Genomic DNA, 13841 nt, shown 5'->3' with positions numbered 1-13841 from the left:
GGAAAAATTATGTCATTTTAGTAGTATAGAGTTGAAAGAAATATGTTTTTTATATTATATTATTTATGATAGTTGTCATTTTTGGAAAATTACGTTGGAGAAAAAGTCCAAATATTCTGGGAATACAGTCAAAATATTAATGGAATAAAGTCATAATATTACGAGAGGAAGATTTATGAGGATTATTTTAGAAGAAAGTTGAAATATTTGGAAAAAATAGAAAAAAAGCAAAGGCCAAAGTTCATTCTAATAATATGTTTTTTCACCTATATCACAAAGAAAAAAATGTTTAATTTCATTGAGAAATGAAGAAAAGTCAGATTTTTGTTTTTGCGGAAAAACAAATGTTTTACAAACAAGCTCAGGTCAAATTTGCAGTTGTATGTGTAGTTTTTCTAAAAAACAGCACAGACATATTTGTTGTTTTTCTTAAAAAAAAAAGGTATTTCCCAACCAAGCTAGCGATGACACAGGAGACATGGCAGGGCGGCACGAAGGAGATTGATTGACAGCGGTCTACAACCAATCAGGATGCAGACAGACAAGAGAGCGAAGAGATAGACACTCAACTTCCCACATTGCAATTCTTCTTAAAGGGCCAGGGCCTATAACAGTGTTCATACCCTGTAATAAAAAAAAAATTAAAGGCACTAGAGAAAATCAGCGAATTTGCGAAATGTGAACCACGATAGAGCGAGGGAACACTGAAGTCATCATTTTACTAATTGTTGTTTTTCCGAAAAACAGCAAGACAGTTTAACGAACAATACTTCTTGTTTTTCCATGAAGAAATTTGTAGTTGAAAAATGATGTCAGGCATAAAAATGAAACATCGGATCGTATTGGTACTGTTTTTTCCACCAATGATGATATCACTAGCTTTATGCTAGGTCAGTATGTTTGCAGTCTGGAATTATGGAATTATTAAGTGTTGCATTTTGCTCTTTGTGTGTAATGTGGCTCTACCTAAATAGCAGTGCTGATTACTACAAAACAGGTACCGCAAAGCAGCTGCACAAAATGGTTGTCATAAGTTTCCCCGAAAAGCCATAATCTTTTAAAGTTATTGGTGTGCGTCCATTTTTGAGTTTGGTAAACCAACCTGCACCACTTTTCCACAACGTTTCGCTTAAACCTATTGTGTAGTTTTTGCGTTATCCTGCACGCAAAGAGGCCGCAGGGTGGTCAAGTGGTTAGCATGTTGGCCACACAGTCACAGTCTGGAGATCGGGAAGACCTGGGTTCGACTGTGTGGAGTTTACATGTTCTCCCCGTGCGTGTGTGGGTTTTCTCCGGGTACTCCGGTTTCCTCCCACATTCCAAAAACATACATGTTAGCTTAATTGGAGACTCTGAATTGTCCATAGGTGTGAATGGTTGTTTGTCTATATGTGCCCTGCGATTGGCTGGCGACCAGTCCAGGGTCAGAAGTCAGCTGGGATAGGCTCCAGCATACCCCTGCAACCCTAATGGGGAGAAGTGGTGTAGAAAATGGTTGGATGCACACAAACAAACCAGCGGCAATCAAAGCACCACCTCTGGTTTTCCTGCTTGGCGGAGGTAAAAATAATAATAATAATAATAATGCTTAATTTAGGCTACCCAACTGGACTGGACATGGCCTCCCCTCTTCCTTCCGGATGTCCCTGCTCAGGAGCCAAGCGACAACCCGTGTCGTCGAACCCGTCCCCCTCTGAGAACAGTAGCGCCAACGCCAGCATCGGAAGCACCCAGAGCACACCCACCAGCAGCATGGCATGAGATGAGGGTGACCACCCATCAACCTCCCACCAGCAGCAATCAGCATCTCCCCCTTAAATTCACCAATATGGGTTTTCACGCTCTTGTTTCCTCCCGACTTAGATTAAAAAGCACAGCCCTCATCTTTGACACACAAGCACGGGTGTCGGGGAGGGGGAGGAGGCGGGGGGTGTTTGACAGCCCACACAACGTCTTAATGGATGCCGTGTGATGCTCACCTCTGCGGCCTCTCTTTAAAGCCATTCTAGACAGGAAGTTAAAGAGGGCAAGAGGAAGAAAAAATTAAATTGGCTTCCCATCAACAGGAAAAACAAACCATATCCCCCCATGAGCCGAGCAGGAAATTCACCGCATTCCTCCGCGAATTGCGCCGGTGCGATCGCAGCGCAATAATAGTCGGAACGGGAGATGAAGCACAACCAACACATCAAAACCGTATAGTCCGAATAGTTAGGAAACACTCGCTTTAAGAGGTATTGCTCTTGCTTTAGAGGTCAATTTCTACCTCTGAGCTGTCGCTGCTTTTCCCGAAGTTGACGTCACATGTTTGTAGTTTAGCAATTTCATGCTAACACAACATCTAATCTATGTCCTTACTGTGCAAAACGACAATGAAGGATTATTTATGCTTCAAAGGTAGCAAGCACATCTATCCACTTTTTTCCCCCTTTTTAATGTAGCATTTGTCACATAGCACGCCCAAAGCATACAGGTGCTGTACCCACCCCCCAGTCAGCCGCCCCGGTGCTAATGCTGGACAGAAGCAGCAAACATGCTACATTGTTTTAACACTTTTTATTTGGACCTGTTGTCACGTGTCACTTCCTGCGATATGCTTGTGTTGTTCTCGGCCAGTTGACCTAATGTCCATGTTCATGGACGTTAGCAGCAGATTCTGACTGCTTCCTCATACAGCCAGCCTTTACACTCGTACCAATCTGGCGTGAGATCAGTGTTTTCCATTGTCAAACTTCCAACGAAAAGCAATGGTGATTTTTATTTGTTGTTGCTGTTTTTGTTTGTTTTAACCGAATAACGGAAGAAAGTGGTATTTGTTGTTTTTTTTAAGAATGACAAAAAACAGTTACAGAAAATCTCATATTTATGCTTTTAAAACAAACCACCATCATTATCGTTTTTCAGAACAATTATTTTATAATTATTAGAATTAATTAGTATTATAATTACTTTTCAATGAAAAACAAAGGAAAATTGAATTTGTTGTCACTCCGGAAAAAAAATGTAACGTGGGTTGTTTTTCCGAAAAATGAAGACACATTTTCTAGGAGAAAAAAAAGCCATATTCGTTCTTTAAAAAAAAAAAGACACATTTTTGTTTTATCCAAAAAGTGAAGAAAACAGAGACATGAAATATTTTTTATTTCACCAAAAAAAAGAAAGAAAAATATATTTTTTTAATTTGCAAAAATTAATATTTCAAAAATTTTATGTACTCATTTTTTAAACAATTTTTTTGTTAAATAGTTATTTTGTAAAACAATAAATGTCATACTGTTTTTTTCCACAAAATGAGGGAAAGTCATATTTGCTGTTCGCCCCCTCCCCTTCTTCCAAAAAGTAAGAAATCTTTGATGTTTTTGGCAAAAAAATAAGAAAAATAGTGTTTGTTGTCATTTCGAAAAAATTTATATTTGTTGTTTTTTTTGCAAAAAAAAAAAAGGGAACACCATTTTTTCCAAAAAATTAAGAAAAGGCATAATTGTTTGTCAAAAACAAAGGAAAATTGTATTTGTTGTCGTTCTGGAGAAAAAAAGTAATAATGGTTGATTTTACCATTCAACACGCAGACCGTATGCGTCCTTTTTTTTTTTTTTAAGAAATTTTTGTTTTGTCCAGAAAATGAAGAAAAAAAGAGATATATTTGTTATTTGTTGTTTTGCGAAAAAACTACGAAAAAATTGTGTTTCGACAACAAGTAATATTTAAATCATTTTAAATGTCTAATTTCTTAAAGTATTTTTTTTTGTAAAACAACAAACGTCATACTTGCGTTTCCGCAAAATCAAAGAAAGTCATATTTTCTGCTTTTCCCCCCGAAAGAGCCAAAGAAATGTCATATTTGTTGTTCTTCCAAGAAGTAAGAAGTCATATGTGGCATATCGTGTTATAAGGCATGTTGTTTGTGGGAAAATGAAAAAAAAAAAATCATACATTTTTTGTAAAACAAAAGTCATACCTGTTTTAAAAAAGAAAAAAAGAACGAAGAGAAGTTATATGTGTTGTATTTCTTCCAGAAAAAATGCACATTTGTCTAATGAACATCATAGTTGTTTTTCCGAAAACAGACTGATATACTGTATATTTTTTTCCCAAAATATTATCAACGGTCACATTTGTCTCTGTCGCGGAAAACGTAATACTTGTTTTTTCGTAAAACCAGAAATGTCATACGTGCTTGTCCACAAAATGAAGGACGTTCATAGTTGCTGTTTTTCCAAATAACAAAAAAGGTCATACTCGTATCATGTAACATTTTTCCAAATAGCTAACGAGTCATATGGTGTTTTTTCCGAAAAAAGGAGCAAAAGTTCTAATTTTAAAAAAAGTGACGTTTTCTGTTACTCTGAAAAACAATATTCGCAGTCATTGTTTCTTAAAAAAAAACGGTAAAAGCTCATATTCCTTGTTTCTCAAAGAACAACAGTCTCATTCATCGTTTATTTGCAAAAAAATGACGAAAAGTTGTATTCGTCGTTTTTCTGAAAAACTATATTCTTGTTTGTTGATTAGCCCAAAAATGTTGAAAAGTCATGTTCCTTTTTTTCTCAAAGAACAACATTCTCATACGTTGTTTATCCGCAAAACACGGTGAAAAGTCGTATTCGTTGTTTCTCCGAAAGACAACATTCTCACTTGTTGTTTACCTGAAAAACATCATATTCGGTGTTCATTCGGAAAATGAACTGGGAGGGGAGGACAAAAATCACACCTTTTTGGTAGGCCTGTGCTTTTTATTGGAGGGCGACCATTTATTTTGTTTGTCTTCATCATTTGCATGGAAGTTGTGAAGCTCCGCCCCTCTCACCGCACAATGCCAGTACGTTTCTTCGTATGTGTGTGTGTGTGTGTGTGTTTATGTATAATATGTCATGGATTGAAGAGGGCCAGTATAAATTGCCACTTGAGTATTTGTGCAATATGATGGGACGGGGCTTAAGGGTGGGCAGGACATGGATATGTTGATAATGTTGTTGATACACAAATGCTTCATTGTATTGTTTGCATTCAAATGTTTGTCGTTGAAGATGTTAATCATTTATACGGAGCTGTGTACATGCGCTGCTGTAAAACTGACGCCACACTAATGATTGTATCAAGACACATAGAAGACCCGTCTAACGTATGTATGTCTATATATTGTTGTTTTGTACAAGTGTTGGATAACTGTGCTATTATTTCCTCCATTCGAAGAATTGGGACCAACCCTAATGAAGGCACTTATCCAATGCACGAGATTTGTTTTTGTTTGTATAGTTACTTTTTTGTTTGTTTTAGATTACATTGTGCTCACAGTGTCTTGTGTCACATCCGCTTGATTTTTGACCCCCTTTTTCTCGGAGCCCCCTGTTGTCCAAAGACACGATATCCTGACATTGTGTTCATTGTCCAACACACATACTCAAGTGTAAAACATTCAGACAGCGGATGTCTTTGTTACCTCGTCTCCAATCCAGTTTTTTTCTGCAAAATGAAGTCATGGTTTAAACAAACTATACACCATACATGTTTTTGTTTGTTTTCAAGTGTCAATATGTCGAGACAGTACTCAAAGAACGGCGTGTATTGCTATGTTTGTTTGTGAAAGACTACAGATTTTGTATGAATATCATCTTAATAAAATGATTATGACTTTACCAATGAGTCATATTTGTTCATGTAAAAAAAATGACTAAATTCAAACAAAAACGTTGTTTTTTCGAAAAACAAGTAGTTCTTGTTTTGGAATTTCGAGATGAATTGTTATTCAAAAAGTCATATTACTAAGACAAGTCAGGATTGTTGTTTTTATACAAAAAATATGCAAAACAAATAAAAAAACGAATATTTTTATGAACGCAAAACAAAGGACATATTTATCGTTATTCTGAAAAACTCGTGTTTGCCGTTTCAGCTGCAAAATTAAGAAAACTCATATTTAAAAAAAACAATAAGATCAAGAATTATAGCTTTTTCCAGAAGACGAAAAAGTTTTTTTTTTAAAGAGATGAAGAAAAAAAGGTTTGTCATTTTACATGGAAATCAAATAGTCCTGTTTGTTGTGTTACACAGAAATTCAACAAATATCATGCTTTGCGTTTGACTTGCAAAATTAAGAAAAGTGGTACTGTTTAAAAAAAAAGAAGATAAAATCAAGAACTGTAGATTTTTCCAGAAAACAATAAGTTGTTTTTTTTTTGGGAGAGACGAAGAAAAGTCTGGTTTCTCGTTTTACGCAAAGGTTGAAGTCATGTTTGTAGTTAGCAGGGGAAAGAAGAAGAACTTTTTTTTTTTGAATAAAGAAGAAAATAAAAATAAATAAAAAAACAGGGATGATAGTAATAATAATAATAATAATAATAACAATACTTTGACTGATTTAGAATACAGGAAGTGAACATATATCTATGGACACTTGATGTGAAACGAAGAGAAGGACATTTACAGTACTTCCCATCATGAAGTGGGTCTGGCCTCTCACACACAATGAGTCACATGCTGTTATGAATAATATGCGCGCTCTTATTTTGAAAGCCAGGCAGCCTTTCATTAACATATTGTGTGTCATGTTGTTACAGAAGCCTGCAGTCAAGGTGAACAATGAATTATGGAGAACCATTGTCATCATCTTCTTCTTATAGGACTGTTGTCATTTGGCCTTGCACACGACGCACTGTATGTACCCTACACTGGGTGTGTGTGGGTGTGTGTGGGTGTGTGTTCTGTATTTCTATTGAGGTGTATTGTGCGTTTTTGTTATACACAGCTGGAGGGTATAACAACGTGAGGTATGAAGAGGTAAGAGAGAGCAGCCGGATTTCAATGGAGATTTTTCTATTCGGACACAAAGCAGGTGACACAATGCGGTAGCACACAAAATGGAGGCGCGAGGCAAGGTGTCGTACAGTATAGAAGGACAGGTTCAGCCATGGGAGAAAATGAGGACCCCCAATAAATAGTAATAGTCTATAGTTGATCTTCTTACAAAGTATATCAACAGATAAAGGCGATGCGATTGTGCCACGTTTGCGAAACACCCATTTGACGAAAAATATTTAAAAAGCTGCAAATTCCTATTGAGGAAAAACATAGGACATGCCCCCCCCCCCTTTTTTGGACCCATTTACCAGCTTTATTTATTTGATTATTTACCTGAAACAAATTTTTAGCATTTCAATAATTTTCAGTGTCATTTTTAAAAGAAATTCCTTCAATTGGACTTTTCAAATAACGCACAAAATTGCACTGCAGTTAAAAAAGTTGCTGCACAGTAAAATGAGTGACTATAATTCCATTTGGATGGAAGTAAATAGACGGATTATAACAGAAGATGGAATGAATGGATTCGTTTATTTCTCACATGCTTAACGGTGTTCCATTGAAGTACACCACATGCTTACACTTGCACAAATCAAGATGTCCAAAAAGGAGCAGGAAGAAGCAGAGCTTATTATGGACATTGGACTACACTGACCGACCACCAAATGCTGCTGTTTCTTGTGTGGCAAGTAGAAGACCACAATGCACCTCGTTATAGGCTTTCATTCTTTCCTGCCATGAAATAATGACACTGTGTGCAGTGGAGGGCAGATGATAACCTGTTGTCGTTGCCACGGCGACACAAAGACACCCATACCTGATAAGCTAAGTAGAAAATAATAGCAGGAGAAAAAGAACAGTGCATAAATTACATCAATAAAATAATAAATCGATATAATATAAACCAGAACAAAAATATACATGTAAAAATATAATAAAAATATGAAGTAAACACAATAAAATAATGAAAATAAAAATAATTCTATATAATATAAACTAAGACAAGACAAATAAATAATAACACATCATAAATTCAAATTGATAAAACAGGTAAATAGGTAAATAAATTATAATTAAATATATATATATATATATATATATATATATATATATATATGAAATAGTGTATAAAACAGCAAAAAATAATAAAAAAGGCTAAAAATGATGAAAATAACATGAACAAAAAAGGTATGCAAGAACATAAATCTAAGCAGATAATAATAATTACTGTATATAATAGCAATAAATACATAAATAAAAAAACTATAACACATAAATATAAAATAAATTGTAAAATTGTATGTAAATAAGTCCAAGTCGAAAAATTAATAGTTACAAACAGCACAAAATGAACAGATAAAATATAAAATACATCAAAATATTAAAAAAAAATAAATAAATAATTTATTTCTTGAACATGCACAGCTGTTTACATAATAGTACATCACATATTTACACTTGCACGATTCAACATGTCCAAAAAGCGGTAGAAAGAAGAAGATCTTATTTAATCCTACGCCTTCTCCCCTTTTCAGTGAATAGTTTGTTCACAGTCTGTGTTTAACATTTTTAAAGTGAATGAAAAGGACAAAAAAAACCTGTTATTTACGGTTGTTTGCGTTGTTCACTGGTAGAAATGGTTTGATGAGTAATTGGTAATTAGTTAATAATGATACAAATAATAAAGATGAGAAAGTAGAAAACTGCTAATAAGTAATAGGAAATACATAGAATAATATAGAGAAAATAATACCAATAACAGTGCTTGCGGCAAAATGACATTTGTACCTGGCAGTCTTTAGTTAAAAGTGAATTCACAAGTTTCAGTTTCGACCCAAATCTTTATTATTGTTCCCTTATGTCTGTTAGTTTGATTGCAATGAGCTTAAAAGTCAATTTAACTGATACGCCTCTTCTCTGTGAAGGCAGATATGTAAATAAGTGTGGACAAAACACACACACACACACACACACACACACACACATACACACAAATGTAAATGAAGAAAGCAGTAAGTGCAGCTTGAGATAAACCACCGACTGGCTGTAAAGACGTGCGCGGAATGCCGAGGCCGCCGAGCCGCCTTGTAAACAAAGCTGCCGCTATTTAGCTGCAGTTGGCTTAATGAAAACGAATGAGGGGTGGGCTTTGTGTGCGCAGGGAGGAGGTGGTGCTGGTGGTGTAGATTGGTCATGGCGGATGGAGGCGAGCTGGACTCACAGATAAAAGTGCTAGTGGCCAATCGGACAATTACAAATGAAAGCGTCCCCCACCAAAAGCAGAAAAGATAATGCGTGTTGAAATGGACGCTGGTGTGACCGCAAAGAGACAGAGATGAAGGAGATGTGCATGTGTCGCGCACTTGACAGCTTCCTCTTGCGAAATCATGCAGATCAGCTGACGCAAACAACATAACTGTGTGTGACTGTCACATTTCCCTGCATTAAAGCCGTCAAATTCTTCAAAGTATGCAAATATTTCATTTAGGAATGAAGTTACTAGCGAGATTGGTGTTTTTGTTTGTTTGTCCAACCACTTTGTGGCTACAACGGTGTGCACTCTGACACGAAAGAGGCAGTAGATGGCAATACAGTTGTATTGCCATCCCTCGCCACTCGAGTTTTGCAGCTTCCCGGCGTTTCAAAACTAGATTAATTCATAAATCAAGCTGTTTCGTGGTTGAATGCATTCTACTAATAGTCAAAAGTATGCATATTTAGCCAAATTTGATGTATTTTTTGCCTTTTTTGGCATTTTCAAGCATTGAAAAGGCTAAATGAACTAAAACACAAATAGAAGGCATTCAGAAGACGCAAAGACGTTGTGTAGTATTCTACACTGGTCACTAGGTGTCTCTAATGTCACTGTAATGTTCGGTGAGACACGCAACCACCAGACTTGATCGCCAAAACAACAGGCTTTTATTGCAGGCACAGGCTCAATAATCCCGAACACTTTTTATCTGTTTTGATGTTTTTTAAGATGGAAGAACAGTTCACAAAAGTGACAAAAATAGAAAGTAAATTCCTGCAAGAAAAGCGACAAAGATCATGACATTGACCACATTGTAGAGGTGAGAGGTAGTTCATGCAACAGTGTGCGCTCCGGTTTACGGTCACGCTTAAACACAAAAGTTACATGAAAAATTGTGAAGTGGGCTGTTTGTTCGTAGTGTTCGCATTAGTAGGTAATTATGGCAAATAAACCAAGAATGACATAAAAATGACATAAAACGTTAGGACTCAACAGGTGCATTCTAAGGCTGGAAGAAACGTTTTATCATGACTGAAATTTTGCCACCAAAAGTGAAAACATCATCAATCTGTGTTTTTGTCGCGATGTTAGCGCACTACTTTCTGGTTGATGGAGAATGACCTGAGACGAGCTGGACTGTACCATTTGCATTCCGGAACGGAGGGGTACATTTCCATCGAAACTGAAAACGACAAAAAAGGGAAATTCCACCGACAAAAGTGGAAAAACAATTGTGAAATCCTGACGTTGGTTAGCTGGCTACTTCCTGGTTCATAGAAAATGATGTAAGACTTTATGAGTTGACAGCATTTGCATTCTGGACTAAAACGACAACAACAGAAAATAAATTCAGCAAAGAAAAGCGATGTTCGGAATTGATGGGCGGGGCTCTAACATTTGCATTGTGGGATGGGGGAACACTTGACTGAAAAGTTAGTTAGATGGCTACTTCCTGGTTTAAGGAACATGGCGTAAGACGTGCTACCATTTGAATTCCGGAATGGGGGGTACAAAAAACGTGGAGACGACAAAAAGTTTCATGAAAATAGTAGCGTAGCTATTTGCATAGACGGCTAACTAACCAGCAAACAGCGATCAAAACAAAATTTTGTTCCTTTGATTGATTTATTTTTTACATTTTATTACTAACAGTGGTTAACTTCTTTCTACTCTTGTATGACAATTTGATCATTAAAGACGATGAGCGTTTGCTTATCCAATTTTTAGCCAGCAAGCTACTTTGTGGTTCATGTAAAATGACATAAGATGGTTGGAAAAAAGTAGTCGGGACCCTACCATTAGCATCCTGAGGCCGGCTCTTTTGCGACAACAGAAACAGGAACAGAAAATATGCTGACATAAAAAAAGCAGTGGCATTCGTTTGCTAGTTACCGTATCTGCCTACTTTCTGGTTCATGAGGATGACAAAAAATGTCATCAACATCGTTTTTCAATGTCGTGTTTTTTGCACGTTCCGATTCCTAGTGGTTAACTTCTTTTTACACTTGTATGACAGCTGGAGATGCTATCAGTCAGCCAACAGTGGTGATTCCAATCAGACTATAGGTTTCAGCTTCCAATCACCAAAAACAACAAGACCGTAGAGGTTATCATGTGACGTTGCCCAAACAAGAACCATGCAGAAAAGTATTGACTTTGTGTCAGTCGACCCACTTGGCCTTTTATTTTGGCGGGAATGGCCTGTCACCGACGTGGCGGGAGACGGAAGCGAGGAGATTTCTCTGAGGGAAGATGGCAAGCAAAAGGTCACGATGAATAAAAGCCTTTTAATCCCGCCACCTTGGGTCCCGTGCCCGGGGAATATCAAAGTCATCCCAATCTGTAAGGGGCGGAGGACGTTGTTTGCCCGCTGCTGCTGCCGCCGCTGCTTTTTTCCCCGCGTAGGCTTAAATATCCTGAAAGTGGCGAGCTTGTGGAAAGGTTAGAAGCAGCACGACTGTCTGTGCACCGTTGTATGGAGATAAAAGATGAATTATGGCCGCTGGAAGCTTAAAGCTTAGCGATGTTAGCGTTCCCAAACAGAAAGCAAAGATATTATGTTGTTGGTTATCAACAACTCAGCAAACACCAGACATACTTTGTAGCTTTTTTTGGCAGAATTGCTAAAATGATACTGTGTGCTCATTTTGCGCCTTTGCTAAGCTTTAATTATAACACCTTGCAGACCTTGGTTTATTTGTTATTGGCAATCCATGATCAAAGAGCTTTCTAGCTATTCCACCCTCTTGCGCCATGGTTGCTTTTAAAAGCTCTGGTATTTGCCCAAACTAACACCCCCAAAGTCAACAATTGTGGGGAGAAAAAGCTATTACCTTTTAAAAGTGTCACAGTGGAACAAGCCAAGGAGATGAGGTGTCGTGCAGAATAGTAAACATGCTTTTTTTAGTCCGCAGTTTGTACAAGGAAAATTCACCTAATTTGGAAAGTATTCCGTTCTCACTGCGAGGCAGTACAATCATTTGTAGCACCCGATTCTACAGTAAAAGCTAATGCTTCTTCTTCCCGGTCTTGGGATCGCATTGCTGTCGGAGAAGTAGTCAATGGTTACACAATATAAAAGGTTCTCAAATTGTATTAAAAAAAATAGGAGCAATATATTTGGTAACAGCGTTGGATTCCATCATCATTGAGGAAGATCGACGAAGATCCCAGAATGAAGGTACACAGAGTCTATAAAGCGGTTGCCCCGCCCCTGTAAGGAAGTGAAAGTTACGTTTGTGTAGAAGTGAGAGTTAAGCCTGTATGAGTGAGAACTTGATCGGTCGTCTGTACGTGTTGCACAACTATGATTGTGCTATGTGAGTGTCATGGAGGGGGAGCGTGTGTATTGTGAAGGCCTCAATGGGAAGCAATTAGACTGATGATGCATTGAACTATTAGACTCAATCATAATTACAATAATAATTCCTAAACAGAATTGATAATACCCAGAATCATAAAGACAATCATAGAGACACCTGTAATCAACAAAGTCCACCAATTGCTGAGGAAGAGAAGCAAGCTGAAAGGTACAAAGGTCGATGTCAGCGGGCATCTGACAACATGCAAGAAAGCACAATACTTCAGGAAGCAGGGGAAAATTCAAGACACTTGGAGCAGCAACTGCAAAATCAACAACAAGTTTAATGAAGTACTTCTAATCAAAGGCATCAAGGGACTGGACAAATATTGAAGATGACATCAAGGAAATCAGACTTCATGCAGCTGGAAGTCACAGTCGTCCGTGTTTTTTTATGCACTTTGTTTTATTCCCTAATGAACAATCATTCCTATTTTCACATTTTTGAATTTGTATTTATTCCTTTTGCGTAACACTGCAACGTTTATAGTGCCATTATTTATTGCTTTGCTTTTTGATATGTTTTCCAACACCTTCCTTTCTTTCCACACAGGAAGTGAACCAAAAGTAAATAACAAAATAAAGGCGAAAATGAAATATTGTAAGTGTCAACATGTAAAATATATGGTGTGAATGACATCAAAGCCATCTTATTGGATTTATTGGATTGCTGTTAATGCAAAAAAAAAAAAAAAAATCACAATTAATGTTTTTGGGGAAAGTGAATCTTAATCGTAAACTGTCCTGGATAAGGTAAATAAATGAAAACTAATTACCTTCGTGCTTGTTTGGGTCAGACTGATGTCCCTATTCTAGTCCATTGTCAGCTGAAGGTCCAGGAGTCATGTGGCACGGCTACCTTCGACCAGTGAAGTGCAGCGCAGAGCACGACAGCTAGAGCCACGTACATAAAAAATGATTTGCCCTTTACTTTTAATTAATGTAGTCCTTTCCTTCGCTTGTTTTGCCTTTTTTTGCAGAAGATGTAGCTTTTTCTTTTTGAAAAGGTTACATTTGGTAGACAGAGGAAGTGTTTTATGAGAGGGAAATTAGCTTTCAGCCTTTAGGAAGACCGTTTTAACATTTTAAAACGCATGTGCAGCTTTAGAATTGAATACGATGATAATTTCAATGCTGGGACTCAACAATCAGTTCATCATTAACAGAAACAAAATTTTTCTTCCAATTATGGGCATTATTGTTTTTTTCATAGCAATTGCAATGATAAGCTGTGCTGTGCTCACCAGCATTATAGTCTGTAACAGTTAACAGTATGTTAATGGTAAGTCAATCACAGGGCTTTCATAATTAATTTATTTTTATGGTGAAAAATATTGTAATTTTACTCCCATTTTAGGAAATATCATCATATTATCTGATTTCACTACAATTTTCTAAATTTGTGTGTGTGCGGCTTACAGCTGAGTG

At 37.0% G+C, this 13841-nt stretch overlaps 1 protein-coding gene across 2 annotated transcripts in view; it reads left to right on the top strand.

Moving 5' to 3' along the window:
- The window catches only part of eng (endoglin), a 60482-nt gene extending 46909 nt beyond the window's left edge, over positions 1 to 13573 (top strand). Inside the window, exon 13 of one of the 2 annotated variants that reach the window (XM_054756277.1) lies at positions 6558 to 13573. In XM_054756277.1, coding sequence (XP_054612252.1) covers positions 6558 to 6583 — 26 coding nt within the window. In that variant the 3' untranslated portion in view covers positions 6584 to 13573. Of the gene's footprint in view, positions 1 to 1597; positions 5637 to 6557 lie in introns of those variants that run through there. The other variant, XM_054756276.1, reaches the window with a different exon arrangement.
- Positions 13574 to 13841: the final 268 nt, after the last annotated feature.

Source organism: Dunckerocampus dactyliophorus, chromosome 17, assembly GCF_027744805.1.
Source record: "Dunckerocampus dactyliophorus isolate RoL2022-P2 chromosome 17, RoL_Ddac_1.1, whole genome shotgun sequence".
NCBI lineage: Eukaryota > Metazoa > Chordata > Actinopteri > Syngnathiformes > Syngnathidae > Dunckerocampus > Dunckerocampus dactyliophorus.
Note: the sequence above shows the minus strand (reverse complement) of the source record. Positions and strands in the feature narration are given on the sequence as shown.